The 25,905-nt window shown below is 40.5% G+C and overlaps 2 protein-coding genes across 8 annotated transcripts in view; one reads left to right on the top strand and one right to left on the bottom strand.

Annotated features, from left to right (window-relative positions):
* The first annotated feature begins 85 nt into the window (after positions 1-85).
* On the top strand, positions 86-23,175 carry PER3 (period circadian regulator 3). 7 transcript variants are annotated; one of them, XM_057375565.1, is made up of 21 exons: positions 102-630; positions 1,749-1,900; positions 2,456-2,571; positions 3,432-3,633; positions 4,653-4,701; positions 6,419-6,561; positions 6,927-7,005; positions 7,577-7,683; positions 7,917-8,073; positions 8,978-9,083; positions 9,447-9,572; positions 10,093-10,219; positions 11,249-11,393; positions 12,007-12,134; positions 12,586-12,789; positions 13,422-13,670; positions 14,190-14,935; positions 16,029-16,194; positions 16,749-16,929; positions 17,544-17,694; positions 19,243-23,120. In XM_057375565.1, the coding sequence occupies exons 1-21, from the start codon at positions 416-418 to the stop codon at positions 19,342-19,344; spliced, it is 3,651 nt and encodes a 1,216-aa protein (XP_057231548.1). In that variant the 5' UTR covers positions 102-415; the 3' UTR covers positions 19,345-23,120. The 7 variants fall into 7 exon arrangements, 6 of the variants coding, with proteins under 6 accessions (XP_057231554.1, XP_057231548.1, XP_057231547.1 ...); XM_057375564.1 differs by having other exon boundaries at positions 13,419-13,670; positions 16,752-16,929; XM_057375570.1 differs by having other exon boundaries at positions 262-630; positions 13,419-13,670; positions 19,243-23,175.
* A 2,321-nt stretch (positions 23,176-25,496) lies between these two features.
* UTS2 (urotensin 2) overlaps positions 25,497-25,905 on the bottom strand; it is a 3,691-nt gene continuing 3,282 nt past the window's right edge. The window contains exon 4 of the mRNA XM_057375595.1: positions 25,497-25,613. Within this exon, the coding sequence (XP_057231578.1) occupies positions 25,497-25,613 (117 nt within the window). The remainder of the gene's footprint in view (positions 25,614-25,905) is intronic.

Raw genomic sequence — 25,905 nt, 5'->3', positions numbered from 1 at the left:
TGTGTGGGAGCGGGGCCGCCGCGTGCGCCGCGTTACGTAACGGGCGCGGGGCGGGGGCGCGGCCCCTCAGGGCGCTCCCGGCCCGGAGCGGGGACAGCCCGGGGTCGGTGGGAGAGGCGCGGCCTCGGAGGGGCGGGAAGGCGTAAGCGGAGGCCGCCGGGGCCTTTTGCGAGGCGTCGGCTCTGGCAACTGCGAGCTGAGGGGGGGCGTGCAGGGGAGCGGCGCGGGAGCGCGGGACCGGCCCCGGTGACCCCTCGGAGCGGGGGCGGGGGGGCGCCGCTCCTCCCACCGTCCCGTGAGGCGGCGCGTGCTCTCCCTGCAGCACCGGCGCCGGTACCGCGGGCCGAGGGTCCGGCCGTGCCCAGGGGCCGTGGCAGCCGATGCCCCCCGCGCTGTGGCGCTCAGCGGAGCCGGGATGGATGCGGGCGAGCGCCGAGGCGGCAGCGCTGAGCACGGCGCGGGTCGGGCCGCAGCTGCCTGGGCTGGGGCCGGGGGAGAAGCGGCGGCGGCGGCAGCGCCCGGGGGTGCTGCGAGCGCTCGATGCGCGGCGTGCGCGGGAAGCGGCCCCGGCGAGACTGAGCTGCACAGCCCCGAGTCCAGCGGCGACTCGACCGCCGGCAAAGCCAACAGGTACGGGGGATGTGCTCGGCGGGGAATGTGCTCGGCGGGGCCGGGCGGGGAGCGGGGCTCCGGAGCGCCGTTCGGGYCCTGTCACTGCGGGACCCTGCGGTCACGGGCCGCGGCGTGTGCAGGTGAGGGGAGCGCGGTGCTGCTCCCGCTCCGATAAGCTCTGCCTCATTCGGAGAGCGGCTGAGCCGCGTACGTCAGCGACCCTTGGGTGGCTTATAGCTGTACTTCAGCTAAAGACTGTTTAGGGTGTAMCAAAGCAGAAATTACTGAAATAATATTTTTTGTGAAAGTTCAAAAGTTCGGTGAGGTGGGAATTTCTTTTATTTTTTGATTAAAAAAAAAAKAAAAGTTCAAGAGGTATAATGTATGCAGCGTTGAGCAGGAATGCAAAGTTACCACGCAATACTTACACTTATGTAATGGTTTATATAGTAATAGTATGATACTAAAGACAATGTCAAATGGAGAAAAGTTACTTTAAAAATGATGCTTGTATCTTATCTGTAGGATTAGAATCTGTGATTTGAGGATATTGACTGCTTATTTTTTAGTCAGTGAAATAAGCAAATATAAGAAGAGGGAGAATTTATCTGTTAACAGTTCTGCAGTTTTTGAAGTCAACAGCTGAAAAGTATGATGAAGACTCTGAAGTCATGTGAGGAATGAAATCTTTGTATCAGGTGTATTTTGAGGACCTCACGGTTCCCTGAGGTGCTTGTAATCAGGTGCAGCCTTCAAGGCTAAAAAAACTTCCACAGGTCAAGAATCAGCATCTATTAGTGATTTTAATACCAGTGATGTGTAGAAAGTCTAGAGTAAACATCGGTGTATTTTTAGTTGCTAAGCATCTTAGCAGGGAGAGTGATTTTGATGTGACTTTGCCATCYATGACATTGGAGTTGGAAAGGAGGAAGGTAGAGGAGAAAAGCGTAAATAGCAAGAAGGGAGAGTGATACAACAGGAAATTTAGTGAATGAGCATTAGAACATTTCTGGGTATTGCGTGACTCTGCAGCCGTTCCCATAAAATGTTAATTCAGGAAATAATTTAAATGGTGTGATAGAAAAGAATTCCCCTATACCAGAATTCTCTGGTAAAGTTTAACCTGTGTTCTACAGTGAGCAGCTCAATTGGAGCCAGTCCCACAAAGATATGATGATGATGATCCAAGAAATGAAAAGGTGTTTGCCTGAAGAGAAAAGGAATTCCAATAAGCCCAGTACTATCAGTGCTCTCAACTATGCCTTGCAGTGTGTCCAGCAGGTCCAAGGTACGTGTGGGGAAAATCTGGAAGAACAGCAGCRTGGTTTGAATAGATGTGTCTGGCAACAAATAGCAATAAAAAATGCATTCCAGTTATCCTGCAAAGAGTTGACTTTCTGAAGCATTGTGCTTCTGTTGCTGGTTTTTTGTTAAACAATCATTATTTTTTTAATTAAGATACGCCCCCCTACTGCTTCTCTTTTCTTCAGAATCCCATAGCTAAGAGGTGCCTAATAGTAGCTTTCTATGTTTATTGAGAAAGCAGTATTCCCATCCCACTTTGAAAAATTATTGAATAGTTTGTGTTTTCCTACAGAGCAAAGTTGTTAAAATTTTACTACTTCCTTATGCTTTTTTTCTGTAACAAATGAGGTTACTCCAATAGTATAATGAGTATTCCTTTTCCCTTTGTCGCTACACAGACATTCCTCATCTCACCTTGGACTTCACCAAAAAGATGRCAAAAGTACAAGGGCTGTAAGAAATACTTTCAATGTAGTCTCCTTACTGACTTCCTTGTGTTTGTTTTGCTTTTTCTGTTTTGTTTTTTTTTCCCAATTAGCAAACAATGACTTTTTCCAGGCTCTGAATGACCGAAGAGTGTTTCAGACAGATGTGGTGACATACAGCATARAAGAGTTGGTGGCAGTTGCATCTGAACACACTCCAAAAAACACTGTAAGAATTCAGGCATACTCAAGGAGTTCATTCCGTTTCAGTAAACAGAGTCTCCTAACATTGTTTTATGGAAATAGGAGGTGTAAAAGTGAAAAGCTTTTTAAGTATTAACCAGACAGACTTTCAGGTATTTAAAGATAAATCAAGACTACTTCTTATCTGTGCTGTATCAGAATACCCAACAATAGTGAGTGAAGAAATATTAAATTTTTTTTGTTTGTTTGTTTTCTTTGTTGGTTTTTTTTCAGACAGAAGTAAAATATACCTCTTTGAGAATTCATTTACAGCAGAGTAAACTGTTGAGACAGCAGAAAGTTTTTAAAACCAATCAGATCCACAGTTGTGATGGACTTTTGGTTTCTATTTGTACTCTGCATTTAATTTTTTTTCTGGTTTTGCAATATATGTCATGCTTTCTGGCTCTAAAGAAAAGAGTGTTTCTTGAAATCCRGTACTGTTGGATGCTATATYGAAAATATTGCAAATGCTTGAAAAAATACAAAAAAGTAATGWAAAGCTCTCAGAATGTTTTTGTGTRTGGAATTGTGATGAATCCTCTGAAATTTGTGGAGGAGTGTGTGGAGTGATAGCTAGTCATTCTGAGCAAAGATAAGCGTTAATCTGTTTTGAAAAGACTAATGCAGTCTTACTAGCATTTGTAAATCTTGAGTGCACTGCTGTAGCACTGGAGAGTGTAGTAAATCACACACTACCTAACAGATTTTTTAAACCTCAGCCTGAGGTTGCAGTGTGGGGTAGTTTATGGTTGGTTGGTTTGTTTTGGGGTTGTTTTGCTTTTTACCTTTATATTATCACTACCATGTTTCAGGCGATGATTGCCTCTAATGTTTGTTTTCCAGGACACATTTGTGGCTGTATTTTCTTTGCTGTCTGGACGCATAGTACATATTTCTGAGCAGGCAGCATCTATTCTGAACTGTAAGAAAAAAGTGTTGGACTCTTGCCGGTTTGTGGAGTTGCTTGTCCCTCAGGATGTGAGTGTGTTCTACACACACACTGATCAGTCTCACCTGCCCCTTTGGAACATGGAAAGTCAAACAGGTGGGGCTTGGCAATGCTCTTGAATGCTCTGTGTGTCTTTCTGTCTTTGCAGAATGAGGATAGAGTAGTAGTTCATTTAAAATGCTTTTACCAGCAATATCAGCATCATTTGTTCCTTTCCACTTTGAAAACTGCAGTGGMTATGGGACCAGTCCTAACTAGTCTCYSAAGGGCTTAATTTACYTGGGGTAAATAAAAGGCAGATACTTCACTGTTTCATGTACCATCTTACTCATTGCAAATACTGCTGCTTTTTGAAATGAAAGTAATGGTCTGATTGTGTGATTAAAGTTGTTTAATTTACACCTTATGCTTGCTTAGGTGCTTTCTCTTTACTTTAGGTGCTTTTACTTGCTTTCTGCTCTGAACATAGCTCACCAAACCCAAGGTTTAAGGGAATTTGCTGTTTAGTGCTGGATGTGTCTAAACTGAGACTTTTGGGTCCTGTGTTGTTTCTGAACAATTCAGACGTAGCTTGCAAGCCAAGGCTGTATCTTTTGTCCACTTGGACGTGGAGCTCTTCTGGCATCAGATCTCAGAAGTCCAAAGTCCTTGGTATCAAAGGGTGTGAGACATCTGGAGGTTGTGAATGCCAGRGATTCCACAGCTTGGATGCCAGTGATGTGCCTACCCAGCAGAGCAGTGGCACCCCAGTGGTGTTGTGGTTTTCTTGTCTATATATAGTTACTGCTGCTTGGCTTATAAAGTCAGGAAAATATCATCCTTTTCACTGTGATTAACTAGAGGAAGTTTTTTTGTGGGTTTTTTAGGTTATATGCATTTCCTCTAAATTTAGTTCCAGGTTAGCCATTTCACTTTAGAGTGAGCAGACTAGAGAGAAGTAACATTTGAAGTGGGAGCAGACTGTTGAACTGACAGTTCAGTAGCTAATGAAGAGTAGGTTGTGAGACSTCAGTCTTGCTCAGAAAGTCTGGAGAATGCAGAGTTTAAAATAGCTTTCTTAGGTGTGACCTTTTAAAGGATATTACCTGATGCTTTCAATGTGTTCATTTTATTAGCTTCTCCATATGAATATGCCCAGGTGAAGTCCTTTTTCTGCAGGATCAGGTAAGTACTTTATAATAGTTTTATTTTTGTGAAGTCGGAGGGGTACTGTGCTAGGCAGAAACTGTTCTGTTGTTACAGCTGACCAGTGTGAGCCCATGAAACTCTATTACAAAATGGGCTTACTATATTTAATACTGGCATCCAGTATGGACTTTCTTAATATCTTCCCCAGAATGATGCATAAACTTGTACTCAGAAGGACGGGTTTATGCATCACTCAGAATGAAGTGAAGGGACAAGAGGAAAACCATTGATACATTTTTCTTTTGTACCTATCATTTTCCTTCAGTACTGCCATGCAGGAGAATGATCTGAAAAATTGCTGCTTCCTCTTTTGCTGTTTGAGAGTGGAGGCAGAGTGTTTTGCTTGAGATTAGGATTGCTTGAGAGTTTGGGACAGAMGCCTTAACAGAAACTTGGGTCACCTGAGTCCCAGTGTGAAGCCTGAGACTTGTGAAGCCTGAGTTGCTGCTGCTGTAGATGSTGATGTTGCTTAGTACCTGGCTAATCTTAGAGCTAAAATAGGGAAAAAAACTGGAATTGGCCTTCAGTCTTCAGTTCAGTTCTGTTCCAGACTCAGGCGATCTGTTGCTTTCAGGAAGAACTGTTTGTTTCTGAGCAGATACGACACTTACTCCATATTTCAGTTGATCATTTATTCATTCATATGTGTTTCAAAAATCACCTTTGTCTCTTGAATTGTGTAAGGGCACCTGGAATAAATATAGCAGGACAGACAGCAATGTTGGGTTTGCTGGATACATAAACATTTTACAACAGTTTTTCTCCATGCTTCTGTACAACATCTGTTTTTCCTTACGTAACAGATCTTTTGATTATGTTGSCTTTATGAGTAAAAATATTTTTTCACAAGCTAACAYTRTAGGCTTAAGTAAGAAAATKKTWTTTTTGTGAGTTAGACTTCTRCTGTATTCAATTTCCATTTGTATATTTTGTTTTCCCAAAGGCAGAAGTGTAAGAAGTAGTTTCTATGATACTTGCTTTTCTCTAGAAACATTYTACAAAACTAAGTGTGGAATAAGAAAGTAACTTTCAGTGGAAGCAATAATCTCCAAAAATGTACCTCAATTCTTTCTGTAAGAGCTGGGTAAAATACTGAGATTATAGCAGGAAGAAAAGCACTTGCAATAGAAAGTGCTAGTTTTTATTGCAGCTGTTGCAAAGCCATGGTTAAGATCTCATCAAGAATGTTGTGTGCTGCTACTGTTCACATATGTTCTAGGAAGGCAAACTCTTATGGARGACAATCAAAGAACAATGACAGTGAACCAAGGCTGGGGGAGTTTTACTTATGTAGGTCTGTGAAATAAACTTGAGAGAGACAGACATCAGGGTTTTTTTCCTTAAAATGGTACAGAATAAACAACAAGCAGAAAAAGAGCTGTTTATCTTGAGGTGGAGCACAGAATTAAATGAGTGGTTCTTGTGAATGTTTGGACTGAGAATTAGAAGATACTCTTTAACCATTAGAGTATTTTTAGACAACTTCTGAATGTACAGGCATTGGAGACARAACACCTACTTGACTTTTAACAGGATGGAGGCAGTTTTGCTGAGTGTGTTGACCTTGGATCTCAAGGGAGTATGCATAGGATCTGGTTATGTGGATTTGTGTTCTCAGCATAACTTACTTCTCTGTGCAGGGCTCTCTGTGAGTCCCAAAATCAGTGTGTTAATCCCTTTTGTGTTTCCTCAGGGGTGGCAAAGATCAAGAACAAGAAGCACGTTGTTACCCCTTCCGAATCACCCCGTACTTGGTCCATGTGTGYACTTCTGTCCGTGTGGATGCAGAGTCCTGCTGCTTAGCTTTGGCTGAGAAAATCCACTCTGGATATGAAGGCAAGTCAGGAGGCTTCRGTAGAAAAAAAATCAATTCAGTAGGAAAATGCAGTGTATGAAAGTCTTCTTCCTTTGTTTCAAACCTGTGCTTGGTTAGTTTTGCCTGTGTAACTTGCAGCTTGTAYGTGCATGCATGTGAATCCAGAACATCTGTGCTACCTTTGCCAGGCCTCAAAACATTTGACCTCTCCTTGTTTTTGTTTTTTTTTTTTGAGAGCAATCTGTAGTACCTAAAAATCTGTAGTGTTTCTATGAATTACTGGTCAGAAAGCAGTGAACAAATACAAAGTTCAGRAGCCAGTAAATATCATAAGCAAAAGTAATGGCCAAGTTTCCTGTCTTAGTGCTTATTTTGTTTCTATTAGCTCCTCGAATTCCTATGGATAAAAGAATATTCACCACCACACACACCCCTGGATGTGTTTTTCTGGACATAGATGACAGGTGAGAGATTTGAGTTCTTAAGACCTGTGAGGTATATGTAGAGATGTAGAGAAAAATCAGTTGGAGACCCGAGTAAAGTAGTTCAACTGTGCAATTGGCAATAGTTCATGAAACAAGACAGTTTTGTGTTAATCCACTTGTGTAAAACATCTCACACTCCACAGATGTAATCTCCTTTGTTGGTTTAAAACACAGGCTAAACAGAACTGCAGTCAGTTTTGCTTACCCAGGGCAATGGGGAGCTGTGGCAGCACTAAGAGTGGAAAACAAGCATAATTACTGATATTTTGCCTATGGCCTGTTGTCTTCAAGATCCCTTTTTTTTCCTCTTTGCTTGTAGATAAACACAAAACTGCCTGCAAATGTGAATATGTGTTACATCTCCAGGCACAGAAATGTTTGTTGTGGGTATTTATATGTCTGTTACAGTGCAGGATTATGAGATGGGTTGGCAAGTGTTCTGTAGCCTTAGTTCATTCCTGTGCATGGGCACTTCACAGACAAGCAAAGGATCAAGGATGCAAGTAGTCAAAACCATATTATAATGTGTGATAATGTGTTTGGGTTYCAGAGCAGTGCCTTTGTTGGGTTATTTACCTCAGGATTTAATTGGAACATCCATACTGATGTATTTGCACCCAGAGGATCGTCCTTTGATGATCACTATTCACCGGAAAAGTAAGAGCTGCTTTTAGAGGGATTTCTGTTAGTTTTATGAATCTTTCTTTATTATATTGCTTGACATGTGACTGATCTGAAGTCTAGACAAAAATTAACTCATTAATTAATGCAGTCAGTTTGAGATCAAAGCAAATTCAATCTCGAAGTTATGAGAACCCCAGTCATTAGTGCTTGTGCTTGCAYTACTGTGTCATGTAAACTAAACCTTGTTTCTTGTGTTTTTCTTTCAGTACTGAAATTTGCTGGGCAGCCTCCTTTTGAGCATTTACCTATTAGATTTTGTACTCAAAACGGAGATTATGTCATACTGGACACCAGCTGGTCCAGTTTTGTGAATCCTTGGAGCAGAAAAGTTGTGTTCATCATTGGCCGACACAAAGTCCGGACGTAAGTCAGTTGTAGAATTGATCAAATAAAGTGCTTCCCATTGATTACTCTGCAAAACAAAACAGTTTAAATACTGAACCAGAAACGTAATGTGGCTCTTGCAGATTTGACAACTGCCTAGCATCTGTCTTCAGCCTATTCCTTCAGAACAGCATTAGTCATGTTTATTAAGTATGGAAATAAGTGAATTACTTAGAAGTAAAAGGCAAAACCATGCTTCATGTCCAAATACTGTGACAATGGACAGGCCTAAATCAAAGTACCAGTTTTAGATGAGTGAAAGCTAAAAAGCAGCATAAGATTAGATGACTTTAGCAAACAATTACTTAAAATTCATTTGTGGTTGACTCACCAAAAGACTCCAGTTAATTGACCTTTCATGTTTTTTTCTGGAATATTTACTTGATAAAGAATCTAAATACTTACCAATGTMTTTTAAAAATGCAGTTGGTATTGAATGTGCAAGTGAATTTTTCAGATATTTCTCCTTCGTTTTCAAGCGATTTGAAAATGTGACTGACAGCCTTCTTCTTACCTGGTTTCTCTTATAGGAAGTGGCTTTTGGGGATGGCCTTCTGACTTTTCAAAGTGATCTTTTATACAAGATTGTATGGGGTATGAATTTGTCTTCTGAGTGAAGGAGACAGGGGGTAGATGCTTGTCAGCCTTAACTTGTGTCTCTGCTGGTGTATTGACTTCCCTGGAGCTTCCCKGCTCTCATAGCAATGCCCCACTACCCCAGCAGAGAAACTGTTGGGATAAATGACATTCCTTTGTGTTGAGTCAGCAGAACAGTCCAAATAAAATAATGATAATAAAATAAAAAATCTGTTCTAACTGTTTGTAGCTGTCTTTTCTTCATCAAATGAACATGAAATAGTGAAATATTGTTGGCTCTCTCCAGAGGCCCTGTGAATGAAGATGTGTTTGCCCCAAGGAGTAAAGAAACGAGCAGTGTGGAGAAAGAGATAAGAGAATTGCAAGGACAAATTTACAAACTGCTTCTGCAGGTAAAGAAGACAAAAGAATTTCAGAACACTGGCTGGCCTAAGTGAGAGGCTAAAGAAACTTGAGTCTGCTTAGGTGGCTGTTTTGAGGATGGTCTTCTAAAAGGTCTGAAAGGAAAGTTCTAAAAGGACAGAGGCCCAGCTCGTTACAAAAAATACTTTGTTGACATTTTTGCCAAGTCTATATGTTGAAAGGTAAATCTGCATCCTGAAACAGTTTGAAGCATGGTAGAAAATTCTTTGTAAGCAAGTGGTAGAGCCCAGACAAATACTGASTTTTCACTTGATTTTCTTTGTTTACTTGAAGTTCTGTATTACAAAGTATGTTGTTTCCTTCATGATTTTTTTTCTTTCCCTCTCATACAGCCAGTTCACAGCAATGTTTCCAGTGGTTATGGAAGCCTTGGAAGCAGTGGCTCTTATGAGCAYTATATCAGCATAGCATCTTCAAGTGATTCCAATGGCAACTGTGCAGAGGAAATACAGGAGCCGGTAAGTCTAAAAATGTGTCAGTCACTGCCTTCAGAGTGGTGTAAATACTGTAAAAATGGAAATGTTTACTGTGTACATATGCACTTCTCATCATGAATTTTACTGAAGAGGGAAGAATAAAGCCATTTTCAAGTTAAATTGGTCAATTAAAGAGTGCTGGCTTTTAGTTTTTGCTCTTAATTTTGCTGACTGCCATGGAAGAGAGTGGAAGCAGTGCTGTCATAAAACAAGCAYGGCAATTACCTAATTTCCTTGTGAGGCTCCTCGGTAAGTCATCAGCTTATTCCCGCTCTTAAGTCTTGGCATCAGTATTAAAACATTCTAATTCTGAGGCTGTTTGTTAATTTACTTAAATTAACCATGATAACTGGTTTAATTASATTTACAAATACCAATAGATACCAGGCTTAGGCTGACAGTCTACTCCCTTTCAATTTGAAGAATACAAGAACCCAAGTCAGCTCATGTGATCTCTTTGTACTCATTTTATTCTGACTTCTCATTTTTTGTGTGTCTCAAGATGACATTGCAACAAGTTTGTGCAGATGTCAACCGAATAAAGAACCTGGGGCAGCAGCTGTACATTGCATCAAGGAGCAAGCCACAGAATGGAAATGAACAGGCTGTGAGCTCAGAAGTCCTGGCAGGTAAGTTAATGTGYTATGATCCTTAAGGTAACAGGAACCCCTGTAGATCTATAGCCATGAGTTTCTTTACCTGGTGTTAAGCTGAAGAACTTTAAGATAACATTTTAGCATGGCTTAAATATGGGAAGACGTTTGTTTTGTTTAAGACCCAAAGAAACAAACAACSTCCCAAACTCACCCTCAGCAGATGCAGTAACTTTTTAACTCCTCCTTGAAATCTGGAGGAATGTATCTGTCTCTTTTGAGGTTAGCAGATTTGTCCTTTTTTATATTTTAACATTTTCYAATGCAGATGCACAMGTGCTTGTAGCAAGTACTGTGGAARCTCCCCTTGRTTGCTTTAGRTGAAGTCTTAGAACTGATCATAGCCTGGACAATATGGCCCCAGTTTCCACTGAAGCAGGGGCTTAGTTACTGAGTGCTTAACATTATCCTAATGCATGTTATTTGCATGTACCTAGCACAAATATGTGGAGAAACCTGGATGCTCTCTCAAATATCGTAGGAATCAAGTATTACAACATTTTGCACTGTGATACTCTCTATGAAAGTTGCTGRTGTTGTCCTGGAGAACTGTGCTGTCAATACTGATAAAACTCTAGACAGTGTATTCATTATATGCACAGCTGTGTATTACTGTTAAATAATGGTTGGATTTTGTGGTGTATAAATTGAAAAGAAGAGTAATATTAATTGCAGCTCTATTTACAATTTAAATGCAGGGGGTTTTATATACTGTTTCCTTTGGGTTTGCTATTTATTTGAATGGATGTTTAAGGTGGTATGTGGGGTTTCAGTTTTTCTTCAGGCATACTTTCCCTTTCTCCTTCCCTTGAAACATATAAATTGAGATGAAAATGGAGAATAACTTTGTAATGAGAGCTGTGTTGTCATAGGCCATATGTTGTGTATCATATATATGGATTCCAGTATACATTTATTTGTGTGTATTTATATTTATCTGTGTTTTGGTGAGGGTAGTGTTTAGATGCCCTTGAGAGGAATCTCTGATAGTTTCCTCTSTTCCAGGGAGGAGGCACACTGCTTCCTGTTTCCTTCAGACACTGAGAGGTGATAGCACAGAAGAGCCAGGCAAGACATTTTATGATGATCCAAAGAAGACTCCACATGTTCCTTCCTATCAGCAGATCAATTGTGTCGATAGTATYATCAGGTAATAAAATAGGAAACTATTTTAGTTACACAAGTTTAAGATTAATTGGTGAAAAGTAAATATCCAAGCAGTTTGCATTGGCCTTAAACTGTCTCGGGTTTGAGTTGGGAGATAAAGKTGGGATTGTTTATAAAGTTTTTGGCCTCTCTGAGCGTTGGGATGGATTGCCCGATCTGAATTACACAGTAATGAAGAATTTAGGACCTAAGATTCRATTTGCAACTATTTATTGGTGTTTGCCATTGGTGTGATAAGAATTTAAGTGAATTTTTATGGTCATAATACATCAGTGTCTTCTCATTATGCACTCTGAGAACATCCATCTCAAGCAGAAWATTAATAAAATTTATAAAATGTCAGTATTTTTTAACCCAGTGGATAATGTAATCTTTTTTCTTTTTTCTTTTTTTTTTCCCCCTCAAAGAGTGATAGATTTTATTTTAAATACTCCTTGGAAAGCAGATACGTGTCCAGAACTTCCTGCAGTGAATGTAAAATACTAGTAAACAACCTCTGGATCTCCAGTTTGGATTGTTGAAATGTTTATATCTCCAAATGGAGAAAAAAAYCCCACAAAGTAGAGAGAGCTTCCTGTGATATGCTTTCATTTCAGATATCTAGAGAGCTGCAGTATTCCAGCATTGAAAAGGAAATGTAAATCTTCTGCAAATACATCATCGTCATCTTCAGAAGATGGCAAACAAGTCCAGCGAAGTCAGCAGGATGTCAGGGCACTGGAAGGTAACACAAAGTGTACTGACAATCATACTAGAACCACGAAAACTGATTTGGTTCTTTTTGTGTTACTGTCGTGTGTTCCAAGGTTTGTCCACTTTTTAAAGTGTTGTGTTGCTAATGATATTTTAGTAAATGTTTGCTAAATATGTTTACCTTGCCTAGATCTCCCARTTAAACATAAGCTAAAATATTAAGTCTTTGGACATAGAATGCATCAAAAGAWCTATTGTTTGTTGTTGTTAAATGAACCTTCTGTTGCTCACTCATTTTATGCCACATTTAGTATGTGCTGACGTTGCACTGGCATGTAAATGTTTTTTTTTTAATATATAAGACTGTCTTATTTAATAGCCTGCATAGTTACTAGTTATTTCTGAACCAGTGAGACTTGATGAATTGGGAGCATAGTGCTTAGAATGGAATTCCATGTAGAAACTTTGTCATTTGCCAATAGATACTGCTATGCTGTCAGCAGTTGAGTCCCACACGCCAATATCTGCTGGTCTGGAAGAGACGCTGAAAGACCAGACAACTGCAGGCATGGTGGGAGCTCCTCTGGCAGACCTGACCCTGTCCAACAAGGCTCCAAGTGTCATGTCTGCCACCAGCCAGTGCAGCTACAGCAGCACTATAGTGCATGTCCCACACCCTGAATCAGGTACTGTTCACACTCGCAAAACCCTGACTGATATTTCAATTTGCACAATGTTTCCAGCCTGCAGTACACGGTGAGAAAGATTTGTCTGTTTAAAATACGTCCTCAATGAATGTGAATTCTGAAATATTAAGGTACTTGTCAGGGTGCTGTGAAGAAAAAATTGAGCCTGGAAAAATTTTTAGAGAGTATTTTAGTAAAATAGTTTTAACAGACTGCACTCTTTCCTTCTGCCTTGGACTTCATTGGCTATACCTCAAACACAACAGTATGCTTTTGGCCATTGAGGATTAAAATAAAAATTGCTACTGGGCCAATTACTTCATTTTAATGCAGAAAGAAGGGAAAAAAAAGGAGTATGTAGCTGCTATTGTACTAAGAAAATTGCCTCTAAATTGCCTAAGAAGAGGTGCCTCTAACTTCAAAGTGAATTTGAAGTTTTCCAGACCATGCAAAGTAATTTGCCCAGTTGATGTTAGTGTAACTATATTTGAGTGTAAAGGGTGTTTTCTCTCCCTTCCTCTGTTTAGTAGCTCAGACGAGGTTGTTTTCTGTGTAATGCTCTGGGTGTTGTGGGAGTTGACACCAGAAGGGCMGAGCAAAGAGTGATTTGTTTTCTTCCCTCTTCAAAGAAGTGACTACAATGGAGGATGCTGCTGGTGGAAGTGAACAAATTGAGCTGCCTCCTGTGAATACTCAGAGTGTTGCAGTGCTGCCTGAAGATTTAAAGCCAGTTGGGCTAACAAAAGAGACATTGTCAGCCCACACTCAAAAGGAGGAGCAGAACTACGTTGACAAGTTCMGACAGAGGGTCTTGCTCTCTCCATTTAGGACTTACCTTCAACAAGGAAGCAGAAGTAACAACAGGCATTCCTGTGGCCAAGGTAGGCAGCAGCTTTGAGAAGTAAAAACTTGTTAGATGCCCTACAAAGAGCAGTTTAGCAATGGAGTTTGGTTCTCCTTTGTATAATTTAGTGAGTGTCTTACTGTGGCTGCAGACAGAATGCTGCCAGGATTTGACAGCAGCATTGCCTATACAGAAGGTCTGCTCTGTCTTGGATCTTGCTATCTTAGACTTTTMAYAAAGCAGATAGTCAGTYATTGCAATAAACCCTGCAAATCCCAGGCAGTTTGTTGCCTCCTCTTGAAAGAATGTAAAAGATCTGATTGGGATAAGGCAAGATGATCAATAAGAAAATTGATGACATGAAGGAAAATATTGTAGATATGTCAGCAAATCCATCACTGGTTTATGGAAGRATTATCCAGAGGAAAGTCAGCTCTCTGAATAAGCCACACTCATTTATCTAGGTGCTTTTCTCTTTCTTTTTTTTTTTTTCCTTTTTTTTTAATCCCCTAGGTCTGTCATTTCAGTGAATATGTTTCTTTTTCTTCCTCCTTAGGAGATTCCCCTTCAAAGCAGATGAGCCCAGCTGGCTGCAAAAAAGGAAAACATGGAAAATTCAAGCGCCAGAAACCTCAGAGACAGTGCTCAGATAGCCACTCTTCTAGTAAAAATACTAGTAAAAATAGAAATAGTCTTCCATGTGAGAAGAGAACAAATCAGAAACAGTTCTCTCCTTCAGAAGTGTCCTGTCTGAGCTCCTCCAGTCTGAATGTCCATCCTCCTGTGGGATTTCCTGTCTATTCGAATCCAGTKTCTACTTTTCCAGCCTCTTCTGGAGGAGAGCAGCTTGCCCTTCGCTCATTACAACCTCAGTCCATGTCCTCRTCACAGCTATGCTGTGGAACACAGTCATACCCAATCTTTTAYCCCCCAAACATAGGCACATTTATGGCTGTGCTTTTTCAGGGTTTCCCCATGTATGCTCAGATGCCTCAACATGTCTTTCTCCCTAGCCCTCAGTGTGTTTATCCCCCGTCTTCATATCTATGCACCACACTACCTCCAGCACCTCCTCCTTGTGCTCCATCACCAGTAGCACCACAATCTGTCGATCAGCCCTTCCCAGCCTCTCCTCACACATCCGTGGAGGACCAGCAAGAGGGCCAATGTGACCAGGCCCTGCTACTGAGCAGCTCACGGAGCAGCTCCCCACTTCAGCTGAATTTGCTTCAAGAAGAGCTGCCAAAACCTATGGAGCTTTCTGCTAGTGCTGATGTTAAGCCACATGCAGAAGATAAATGCGTAAGTAACAAAGATGTTTCATGTAGAAGAGAAACTGAYTTCCAGTGTTCTTTTACCAAAATCAGTGGTGATGATCTGTGTGTCAGGGACACAGATTCTGTTAGCTGCTTTTTCTGTTGGCTGTGCTATGTAGGCTGCAGGTGACCAATAGCACAGGAGRTGGAGAAAGCAGTTTATACTTGTGTTTATGGGAACTTGTACCAGTACAGTTGTCACCTAGTAAATGACAGAAATGTGAGATTTGGCTGCCAAAAGCCACTTCTGCTCAGTATTTTGGCAGCAGCCTCTTCAGTGGAACTGTCAGCTAGAATTTGGGGTTTGGGGCTTTTATGCATGTGGAACTTGGTTAGTGCTGCGCAATTTGCATCCTTTTTCACCCAGTCCCACAGTCTCTGTGGAGAACCAAAACAAAGGGAAGATACTTTTCTAATTACTCCCTCTGTCTCCCAGGGATGCAGCTAATGAAAGAAGAACAGGGATCCGTGTGGGTCGGTTTCCATACATGGGCATAGAAAAGGCCTCTCCAACTTCCGCGGTAAACACAGAGGCAGGAATCTGAGCTCTGCAGGCAAGGAAAAAAATGTTGCCTCCTGAATCCAGATTGGGCTGGAAAGGCTGGATCAGCTGAAACTGCAGGGTAGGGTCCTGAAAGGGGAGCTGGTGTACCTGGAGCTGCTGAAGCAGTTGCTTCGCATAGTGAATCAGGGGAAGAGTCTCTCATTTTCCCTGTAGTGCATCTTTGCTTGATGTGWATGGCTGCTTCCTGCCATCTAACAGGATGTGAAGGGAACTGACTCCTCTCTTGTCAGCAGAAAGTGTTAACTTTATGCAACAGTACAATATCCTGACAAAGACCAGTAAACTACAACAGAGAGCAGTAAACTACAGTTCAGTTGCTTGTTGATTTTCACCCATGAAGAGTGTTAGCCTGAGTTCTAAACCGYCACTCATTTTCAGAGCTAGAAAACTGCAAACCTGTGAATTGATATGAGAACTTGRTCAGCGTGTGACAAATGCAGTAAATGCATGAATTTCTCTTTGCATACTTAAATGTAACTTCTGTGGATGTGTTGGATCTGCTTTTTGTCTCCAGGATAATGATCCAGAAGATAGTGGTAACGGTGCTGCTCTTGAATTTCCTGACCGCTCRTTGTATGAGGACTCACAGTTGGGTTCAGGTTCAGCAGCATCAGGCAGTGGATCAGCTTTAACTGGTTCTTTAGTCTCTAGCTTCAACGAGACTTCTGGGCATGGCACAGGTAGGGAAGTCCAAGATTTAGGTATTTGGTGCTAGATGGCTTGCTAACATGTAATTAATAGCATACTGTAATGGGGATGGGAAACCTATGTAAGAGGATCCATGGTCTTTATTTTTCACCACTTTCAGGGTTTGAAGCCAAGTTTGTTTCAGTCACTGTAGTTGGAAATGTGAGTCTAAGAAGCCTTTCCTTTAACCTGGAAGTCACTCTTTCATTTTGTTCATTATTACTTTTCATTGTATTAGATACCGGTTTGCATCTTACTTGACTAAAGATAAATCTGCCTAGAGCAGGACCTCTCAGAAGCAGAGAAGTTGTGCCAATTAATTTTGAGAAAAGTGAATAGAGCTTTGGAAATCTTGAATAGCATAAGAGAATGCATGTTATCTTTGAATCCTTGATAAGTGGTAATTGCGAGAGCAATCATCTGGTGGGAGTACCTGTGTATTACAGAACTAACTTGCAAGAATACACTGGTGKTGTTTTACTTTTTGTGTTGAATTACTGGGATTTTTCAGGCATCTGCCTTTTTTTTTCCTCATGGTCATTCTCAGCAGGTAGTGGGAAAAGCAGCAAGTATTTTGCCAGTAATTGTTCTTCTGMAACTTCCAAAGAAAAGAAGAATCAGGAAGCAGAAGAAAAAGGGACAGCTTATAAATCGAAACATGAGTCAGCCTGGGTGATGATGGATCACACACCTGAGCGAGCTCTAATGAATTACCAAATGCCAAACAGGTTGGAAAACATCAACAATTTCTGACATGTAGTTTGTAATTGTGCATGGAACTATAGGCTTAAAGTGAGGGAGTGGAAATAGCACACATACCAGTGAAACTTCATGAAGATGTGTTAGTTTGCTTCTGTACAGTTTAGGCCTGGTTATTTGCTTTTGTCTACTTTTTTCCCATTCTTCCCATCAGTTAAATAAGGTAACAYGTAACYTTTTTTGCTGAAGTATTARTGGGATTGGATATGGTCCTGTATTTGGARTGCTTAAAGGGATAAAAGTCCAGGTTATTTGCAAGTTGCTTGCAATTAGCTTTCATATGATTTCTAATTGAATTCCACGTTTTAAAAAGCCCCACATAAAGCCATAAAACAAAACAAAAAACCCCCACAACAAACAACCMAAAACTCTCAACAAAACCAATATCAAACAAACCCTTGACTGTTATCCTGGTGTTGAAAGCAGCCTTGCAAAGCAAATAAGGTACAAAGTACAGTTCTTTTCAACAGCTGATGCTGTCTAGGCTTCAGCCATAGATGGTGGTGAAAAGACTCTGATAGTGTCAGTGCCTGTCTTGCTTTGTGTAGGTACAGCTGTGCTCACAGGTGTCTCTTACCTGCAGAATCAAAGAGGAAGTTCTAAAGCAGGATCTGGAGAAGCTGGCAGTCATGCAAAAGCAGCAGCCTTGGTTTACAGACGGGCAGAAGAAGGAGCTTGCAGAGGTGCACACGTGGATCCGGACCCAGACTGTCCCCCTGCAAATCAGCACCCAGGTGAGCAGCAGGAAAGGACTCATTCCATTTCTAACCAGGACTRTCTTATCTTACCATCTAACCAGCACCCAGTGCTGGGTTATGGATGTCAGTACAGGCAGGAAATGAGTTCAGTCACACTAGCCAGAAAAGAAATGCCAACATAGAGGTCTTGCCATTATAATTTTTTTGGGGTTTGTTATGCAAATTCTRTATAGGAAACACCAGTAGTAAAGTTCCTTCAGTCACAGTGTTGGATGAAGGGAATAGTGTCATGATCTTATGTAAGACATCTAGAATTGTTTTTTTTCTCTTGATATTAAGTCTTTTGTTCCTTTTCTTATAAATTTTTTGCCATAATTGAATAGCATATAAGGCTGGGATGTCAGTGAAGATTAGAACACGTGTGTTCAGGAAGTTGAAAAATGTTCATTTACAGAGAAGGGTCAGGTGTTTTGTTAGAAACACAAAAATAGCCATTTTTTGGTAGGTGTATTCATTCATTCAGTTTTATACCTGATTATTTTAGCTGGTGTAGCTCTCGGGCACTCTGCTAAATTCCTTCTGATGTGTAYTGGTGTGTGTTAGAGAATATCCTAATGAGTTAAAAGTGCTCTGAGGTGCTGTGGGGGGGAACAAGGGCCTTCTAGTCCCACAGAGACCTGGAGCTTCAGTGTTGAGTGGTAAAGAAAATCTTAATGCTATGTTCATGTACTTGTGCAGCAGAAAAATCTCATGTCAGTTTTGGCACTGCATACTGGGCTAGGATTGTCAAATGTTCTATTTATCTCAGAGAAGAAAAACTAAAACATGTATGTCCTTGGCTATGGAGCTAGACCAGAAAATTAGTCTTTGTATTTCTAATTACCTCACAGATAAAAATCACATGTCCTGTTGTGGKTARGACACTGTGTTTGATTCAGATASCAAAATGATGTCCAGTCATCTTGTAGAAAATTCTGTTRAATGTTTATATCTCAAATGTKAGGAAAAGTGTTSATATGCAAATATCTGTATTTTCTAMGGTCATGAAACYGTWGTTAAGCAGAAAGCCATGTTTCCAGTGCATATTGTGATTTTGCAAATACAGCTAAGGCTTCTGAAAGTAGCAATAAATACAGCCAGGCTTCTGTTTGGGTATTTTAATACAGTACCATTTCTCAAGAACAAGAAAAATCTCATCTGTCAATACACCCAGGCATTTCAGCTATTTATATTGGTTAGTATTTTTGCCCTTCAGGCTGCAGTCCAAATCTTCAATAAGGAACTTGCTTATAAAGCTGAATGATAAGGTTTTCAAATTCAAGAAAGTYACGTGCCTTTTTATCTCAGAGGTAGAACTGTATGTTCCACTAACTAAATTAATTAATCTCTGAGAAAGGTAAGTTGCAGGTGTAAATATCTGCTTCTGAAAATGAGATCTGTGTAAATCTCTGCTTTTAGAGAGATCTCAGCCCATTGGTGAGAGGTTTCAAGAGATTGCAATGTATCATTCCAGAGGATTTGACCCTTTGAAATATACTTGTGAAAGGTAAATATTAAATTACTGCTTCTCATTCCTTTTTCAAGGGCTGTGTTACGTGTGACAGCAGGGAAGCAAGCTGTGAGGCTGCAGTAGCTGATGACAGCATGGAAAACAAGGGAGAAGCCCCTCCAGTCCTGCAGCGCTGAGGACATCAGTGTCAGTTCAACTGCTTGGTGTAATTCCCATCCTCTTTCCCTCTGGCTTTGCTCCATACCAGCAGTGACTCCACATGGCCATCTCTTACCAACATGAGCAGTGACACCTGAAACTCAACCTTCCTCCATTGCACCTCTGCTCCTGGCATGACTCTGGAGACAATCTTTCAGTGGGAGGGTGTTTCRCTTTCTGACCTCACAGACTTGACACAGAATGAGTTATTTTGTAACCTTTAAYTGCTCAATGATGAGCAAAATACAAAGATTATTTTGGTTTGGGTGTTTGTTTTTTTGAAGTTGGCAAGTCTGGAAAGATGCACTGTTTAAACCTATGGTGATGAACCTATTGATCAGAGCATGTTTACTCTCCAAGTAAGGTGGATGTGTTGAAACCAAGCTACAACAGAGTACTCTTTATTTTTGTTCAATATTTAAAGGTCTAGACTAAAGATCCAAATACTCTGGGGCTCTGAAATTGCTGTAGCTGGTTTGAGAATCCAATAGGCTTTATAAAGAGCAGCTGAAACTGGCCAGGTTATTCTGCATCAAATGCCTTTTGCCAGCTTGTGCCCATTGGAAATAATTAACTTCTCCCTTTTTTCTTTTTGATGCATGTTTTGGAGTAATGTTTCACAGCTTTTGATTTTAAAGCTGTGTTTATCAATACAGATATAGAAATTAATTGAGGAAATCCATCAGAGATGAAATTACATACAGCAATCAAAAAGACARCCAACCCAAAAGTATCAATCTACAGGTTCTGCTTTTTTAAAACAGACCCATGGAAAATTTTCTCTATCAAGGCAAGTAGTTATCAATTAAAGTCGTTACATGTAATCTTTTATCTTATATTGCTACTGCTTGGGAAGGTGGGTTTGTATCTTAATGTTATTGAGTGGATAGAGGAGTTGAATCCAGACATAGCAAATAGGAAATTATTTAAACCATTTCTCTGATTTGTTTTTGTCGTGGTGATGCCAAAACTAAAAAGAATTAATTCCATTTCTTCTGCTTTCAAAACTCACTTGTGGAGCCAAACTTGAACATCAAACCACTTACTAATTTCTTAGCTCTGTTGACTTCCTTCACAAAATTAAACGTCTTTCTTCGTAATGGAGTCTCTGGCTATTGAAATCCATGGATGAAAAAGGAGTTTGTGGTTCAGAAAGTGGCAACCATTTTTGGTATGTAAAAGGACTTGTTCTCATGAATGTCTCAAAGTGCTCTTCAAACAGGACACGCTTGGCTAAAACCTGGCAAATTTTGTTTGATTTCCCCTGTTTATCTAAAGCTGSATGTAATCAGATTTTCCTTGTGGTGTTATTAATCATATTAGCTTTCTCAACAAAGAGTTTCAGAATGTAACACATTATTTACCATTTTGTTCTGTGTAATTCTKCTGCTGCTGTGTGAAATATTTTCAKTTCTCTARTTYCTGTTACTAGTAAGCTTCAAGTTGTTAAGTTAAAAATACTGTGGTCTGCTGGTCATTGAAGGTCATACAGGTCATTGTATTTGTCTAAATATTTCTTTATTTGTAAAAGTCAATCCAGTGACAATCTTTCTTGTTAAAATTTATTTTAAGGAAAGTTATTTTTACAGAATTTTGAGTTTTCAAGGCTGATTTGACTCACGCAGCCTTCTTTTTATGGTTTTGGGTTTTGCAGTATTTTTGCCTGCCCAGTGTATATCTATTGGTTTCTATTTATTCTTAAGCTGCATTTTTGTCCTTCAGTTTTTTCAGCTTCAACTTGTTTTCTTTCTTGTGTTGTAAATCAGCAGAGGTCCACACATCCTCAGTACTGCTTGTGTTCAAACTTCAAACACCTCTTAAAAGAAGAGACTTCAGTAGGTGTTTACTTGCAGCAGGTTATGTATTCAATAGGAAGATGTGGGCAATATCTTRCACCTTTCCTAGACTTTTTACAGCATTTTCCAAATATGGTATTCTGCTTTATAACCACACTGCCTAAAATATTTGCTCTGAATCATGTAATAAGAATACTTTGTGTATAGGTTCTTTCTTGATTGGGAAGCTKCTTGATTAACTTATCTGTCAAATTAGACTTATGCACTAGAATCCATTCTACTTGGCTGTGCTTAAATTAAAATGATTGCTTCAATGCATTTTGAGACTTAGTGAAATAGATTAAATTGAATATTTCAGGTAAGGACAGCTGTCGTCTTCAAAATAGTTTGGAATTCTAAGCCAGAAGGAAAGTTGAGGTAACAGTGAACTCTTCAGTGTACATTATTTTCATTTCCTAAGTTTGAAAGTGTTCATTTCCCAAGTATGAAAATGAGTTGAATTGCAGTGTCTTAGCAGGCAGACATGGCATCTCTTTTGTGAAACAGTGAGACTTAGCTGAGGAGAATGGCAATATGTACCAAACATTTGAATAATGCTTTTCATCTATAGGTCTGTGAACATGTCAGAAAGRTGACTATTATTCTCCCAGTTGTATAAAAAGAGGCAGAGACACGAAGGTGCATACCCCCACGTCATTCTAAATTCAGGAGTAAAATTTGGGAATCTYCACTTGCTGTATCCTGTCTTTGCTACAAGTGATCAAGGTTGATGTGTTTTAGAAACCTGATAATATTACCAGTGTTTCTTTTTTGGAGATGTTAAGCCTTCTTGTACCCCCCACTGCTGTGAAATTGTGCCCAGTAGAGTCATCAAGCAAGAGAAAGCCCAGACCAGGCAGTTTTTGAATTGCTGTGAATACCACAGACCCCTCTGGTCACAGATGATGAACATTCATGTGCCTAGGAGTTTGAACTCCAAGTTTGTAATCCTGGCTAAATCTGAGGTGCAGGATCCCTTGTCTGGGACTACACAAGTCCTGGGCTATGGAAAAAAAATTTGCTGTGGGAGAAGAACATAAGAGCAGTGAAGAGATGAATCAGTGCTCTGTGTTATGATGAGACAACTATTTGCCCAAAAATCAAATGGTCTTGGCTGCAAAATCAGGCTTAAGATTAAAAAAACCCCAAACTTCCCCAAGGTACTCTTTACCATGTTAGAACCACAACTTCATCTTGCAATGAAATGCCTTATCGAGTCTTTGACCTCATTTCCATAAGTTTGCAGGAACTGGCAGTTTTTACTTCAGCTTGTACCAATATTTCAGTCCTTGTAGTGTGCTGGAGTGATGACAGCAAGATGCAGTTCTGCTCAGAAAGGCCAATGGAGTAAGTGTTGCAGCCAGATTTGCAGCTGCTGTTTTATTTCTGTGGCTTTGTTTTGCCTGGCAAAATGTTGCAGACAGTTTAGAGCTGCTTGGAAGGTTTAAATTTCACTTATTTGGTGATCAGAGGGAAAACATGCTGGTACAGCACTGATGCAGTTACTGCCCCCTGTGGGGGTGTCAGCAGTTTGGAAACCCTTGGAGGATTTCGCTGGCGATTTTTTTTTTGTTGTTGTTGTATTCATAAATGTAGAATTATGTTTTTAAAAGATGAGTTGATGTGCAGATATTTTCATGGCATTGCTATGAACAGAAGGGACCCTCATKTGTTTTTACAGTGTGGTAAATACTTGCTGAATGAGTAATGTATTGGTAAGTTTATCTTCCAGCTGAATCAAGTTTTGAATCACAATTGAATGAATTTTTACATCAGTTGCTAGGAGTATTTTATTGAAATAGTATTCAGCTGTGGTTGAATTTACAGTTGTGATTTTAACTGTACACTTTAAAGGAGCATCTGATTTTATAAATAAAACTGAAAAATATGCTGCAAAGAACTGTTTCAAATGTGTGTTTGCTTTTGTTCTTGGTAATGTGTAGAAAATAGACTTTCAAGGAAATACATTTTTCTGATTGTACATGGGTTGGGGTACAGTGTCCAYGGGGTTTTGGGTGTAGTGAGAATGYAGTGACCATTTCTGCTGTTTTGTTGAGCTGGCCTAACTGGAACAATAAATTGATTAGGTATTGCTTCTTTAGATGCCAGGAATGTTAGCAAGTATTTTTGCAGTTTTAAAAGATAAAAATTCAGTGTTTATTGATACTTTAGGATTTTAGCTTCTGTATTTTTCTGATTCTGTAATCCTGTAATTCTTCATTGGATAACTCCAGACTCCATATACACTGCTAAGCTCCTGTTCTCCCATTTTTAGACAAAACAATTCCTCTTTAGGCCCGAAACTGAAGGACACCTCACTGTCCCAGGCTCCAAGGGATGGAAACAACAGAGAATTGGGGGGAGAAAACTGGGAGTAAATTACAACATTACCTGAAGCTGCAGTTGGAGAATTAACCCCCAATATACAAATGGACAACATTTATAAAGCGTGAAAATCCCGCACTGATTGTCCATTTTTGGGTGTAGCCCCTGGGTGGGCTGTGACTGCCTTCAATGTACCTGAAGGCTCTTCAATAAATAGAACAGCTTTTATTCTCTTAGTTGTGTCTAGTCTTTGTTTTAGGTAAGCCAGATTTAGACATTGTTATAGTTCAATTACCTGGTCTTGACTCCATCCTCAACACCTGACAGCCATTCCTGTCTTTTCTCTCTCAGATAGAGGGCTAGTGAACTTTTTAATACTGGTAATATTTTTCTATTTTCATTCATTCTGGTTTTATTTATTTAGCTTTATGCTTGCAATTTTTGAAAATACATATTTTTTCCTAAGTCTTTTTAGGCTCTACACTTCTCCCTGTCTGCATGTCTATCTTAGCTGGTTATTCATTTAGATAAATTTGAAGTCTTTTCTGACAAGTTTTTATTGTCTGATGAGGTAGCAGAAAAGGAGTAATTTCCAGACAGGCAGGTGTTTGCTCCACTCTGTAGGAGGATAAATGTGCAGAAGATTTCAAGTAGCTRCACAGTGCATCCCTCTGCTCTGACTTTCTGAGGACATTTTTCTCTGTTACAGCTGGCACCATCTGTCTTATCATTCACCTGAGGTGAACAAGCTGTTTTAAGCCTGTAGGCTTTGTTTAAACAGCACAGTCAGAGATTTATGATGAGCACTGCTGAGATCAATGTAGCCTGTTTATCACTGTTGGGTGAGTTTACTTCCAGCTTTCTGTGAGCCTGGATTGGTGTGAGGTTAGTGTGAAGTGTGTGTTGAGGGGTTCACAGCTCAGTTTGTGCATATTATCAAAAGTGGCATCCCCCAGAGGCAGCTCTGCCTGTTTAGCTCCATTCCTTGCAGTTCCTATCAGAAGATGCTCAGGGCTGAGAGAGTCTGCTGATACTCTGCACACAAAGGAAGCCTTTTGCAGCTGCAGTTTTGTGCTCTCCTTTATCTGCTTTACATGCCAAGATGGAACAGTGCTACCAGTGAGCTCAGGGGAACAAATCTCACTSTCCTGGAGTGTCCAGGCAGGAGGTGCCTTGGCCTGGTGGCCCAGGTTATCTGTGTCCATTGTCACCTTCCTGCACCTGCACCAGACTCTTTCAAATGCTGTCATTGCTGCCTCCACTGTCCAAATCTGGGTGTAAAGACAGACACTGACAACCACGTTAACCTTCCGTGCTGTGCTTGGKGATAATCACACACAATTCTTAAAGCCCGTGGTGTGCACAGGCAGCCCTGGTGTGACGAGGAGCTGGGGGCTGGRAAAAGTGCAGAGAAATAGATTTGTGGATCTTTTTATGAGTGACCAAGGGGGAAAGACATTTCCATCAGTAGTGGGAGCAGATGCTTGATCCTGACATGTGCTTGTGGTTTTTGTGGTGCCTTGGGGAAGGCAGGAGGGGACTGGGCATTGTGAGCTGTCATCCCTTACCTGCTCAGTATCATCAGGGAATGCAGCAATGGCCCTTTCTTCCTGGCACCCCAAGTGACAAAGGAGAAMCTCCCCTCCCTCTGGATTCAGACAGAGCTGAGCTCTGGGAGGTTTCACAGGACCCCACATGAATCTGCCTTTCCCTGCCCAAGTTCTCTTTGTGTTGTGTATTTATCTCTTTGTCCCATTACTTTCTTCCTGTTGTGCTGAGCTCTAAGGAAATAGTCCATTGCTCACAACATCATTGCAAAACATCRAGAATTTATTCATTTCCAAGCAGCATAGATTCTGAAGTCAGGCACTGCCTTTGCATTCCTTCATTCTCATTTTAAATCAAGCAAATCTATATACATGTTTTCAGACATCTGTATAAATTATGCAACCAGCCARGGAGTTTGCTGTTCACACACAGTATTTCCAGAAGCACTCAGAAAGATTCCCACGTTTCTTGTACTGTTTCCTGTCCTTGGTCAAGAAGCGTCCCAGCAAAGCAATTCGAGGATGATTCCCATAGAAAGTCTGAAACCAAAGAGTTTTGGAGATGTTACTGTGGATGGCACCAGTTCCCAGTGGGAAARTTCACTCTTCACTGCCCCAGTCCTGTGTTCTGACTGCCCACTGTGCCCTCTGCCTTAGCTAAAACTCATCCCTGTCTTCTGCAATTACATTGATTTTTTTATTTTATATTCTATTTGCATTTRCATTCTGCAATTACAATTCAGCAGGCAGTGAACAGGGATGATYTTCTTCATGTAACTAATGGTTTATCACAAATCTGATCATACTGTGTAGCCTGTGCTTGGGAGAGGGG

Source organism: Malurus melanocephalus, unplaced genomic scaffold (assembly GCF_030028575.1).
Source record: "Malurus melanocephalus ecotype Western Australia unplaced genomic scaffold, MMel_1.1 scaffold_253, whole genome shotgun sequence".
NCBI lineage: Eukaryota > Metazoa > Chordata > Aves > Passeriformes > Maluridae > Malurus > Malurus melanocephalus.
Note: the sequence above shows the minus strand (reverse complement) of the source record. Positions and strands in the feature narration are given on the sequence as shown.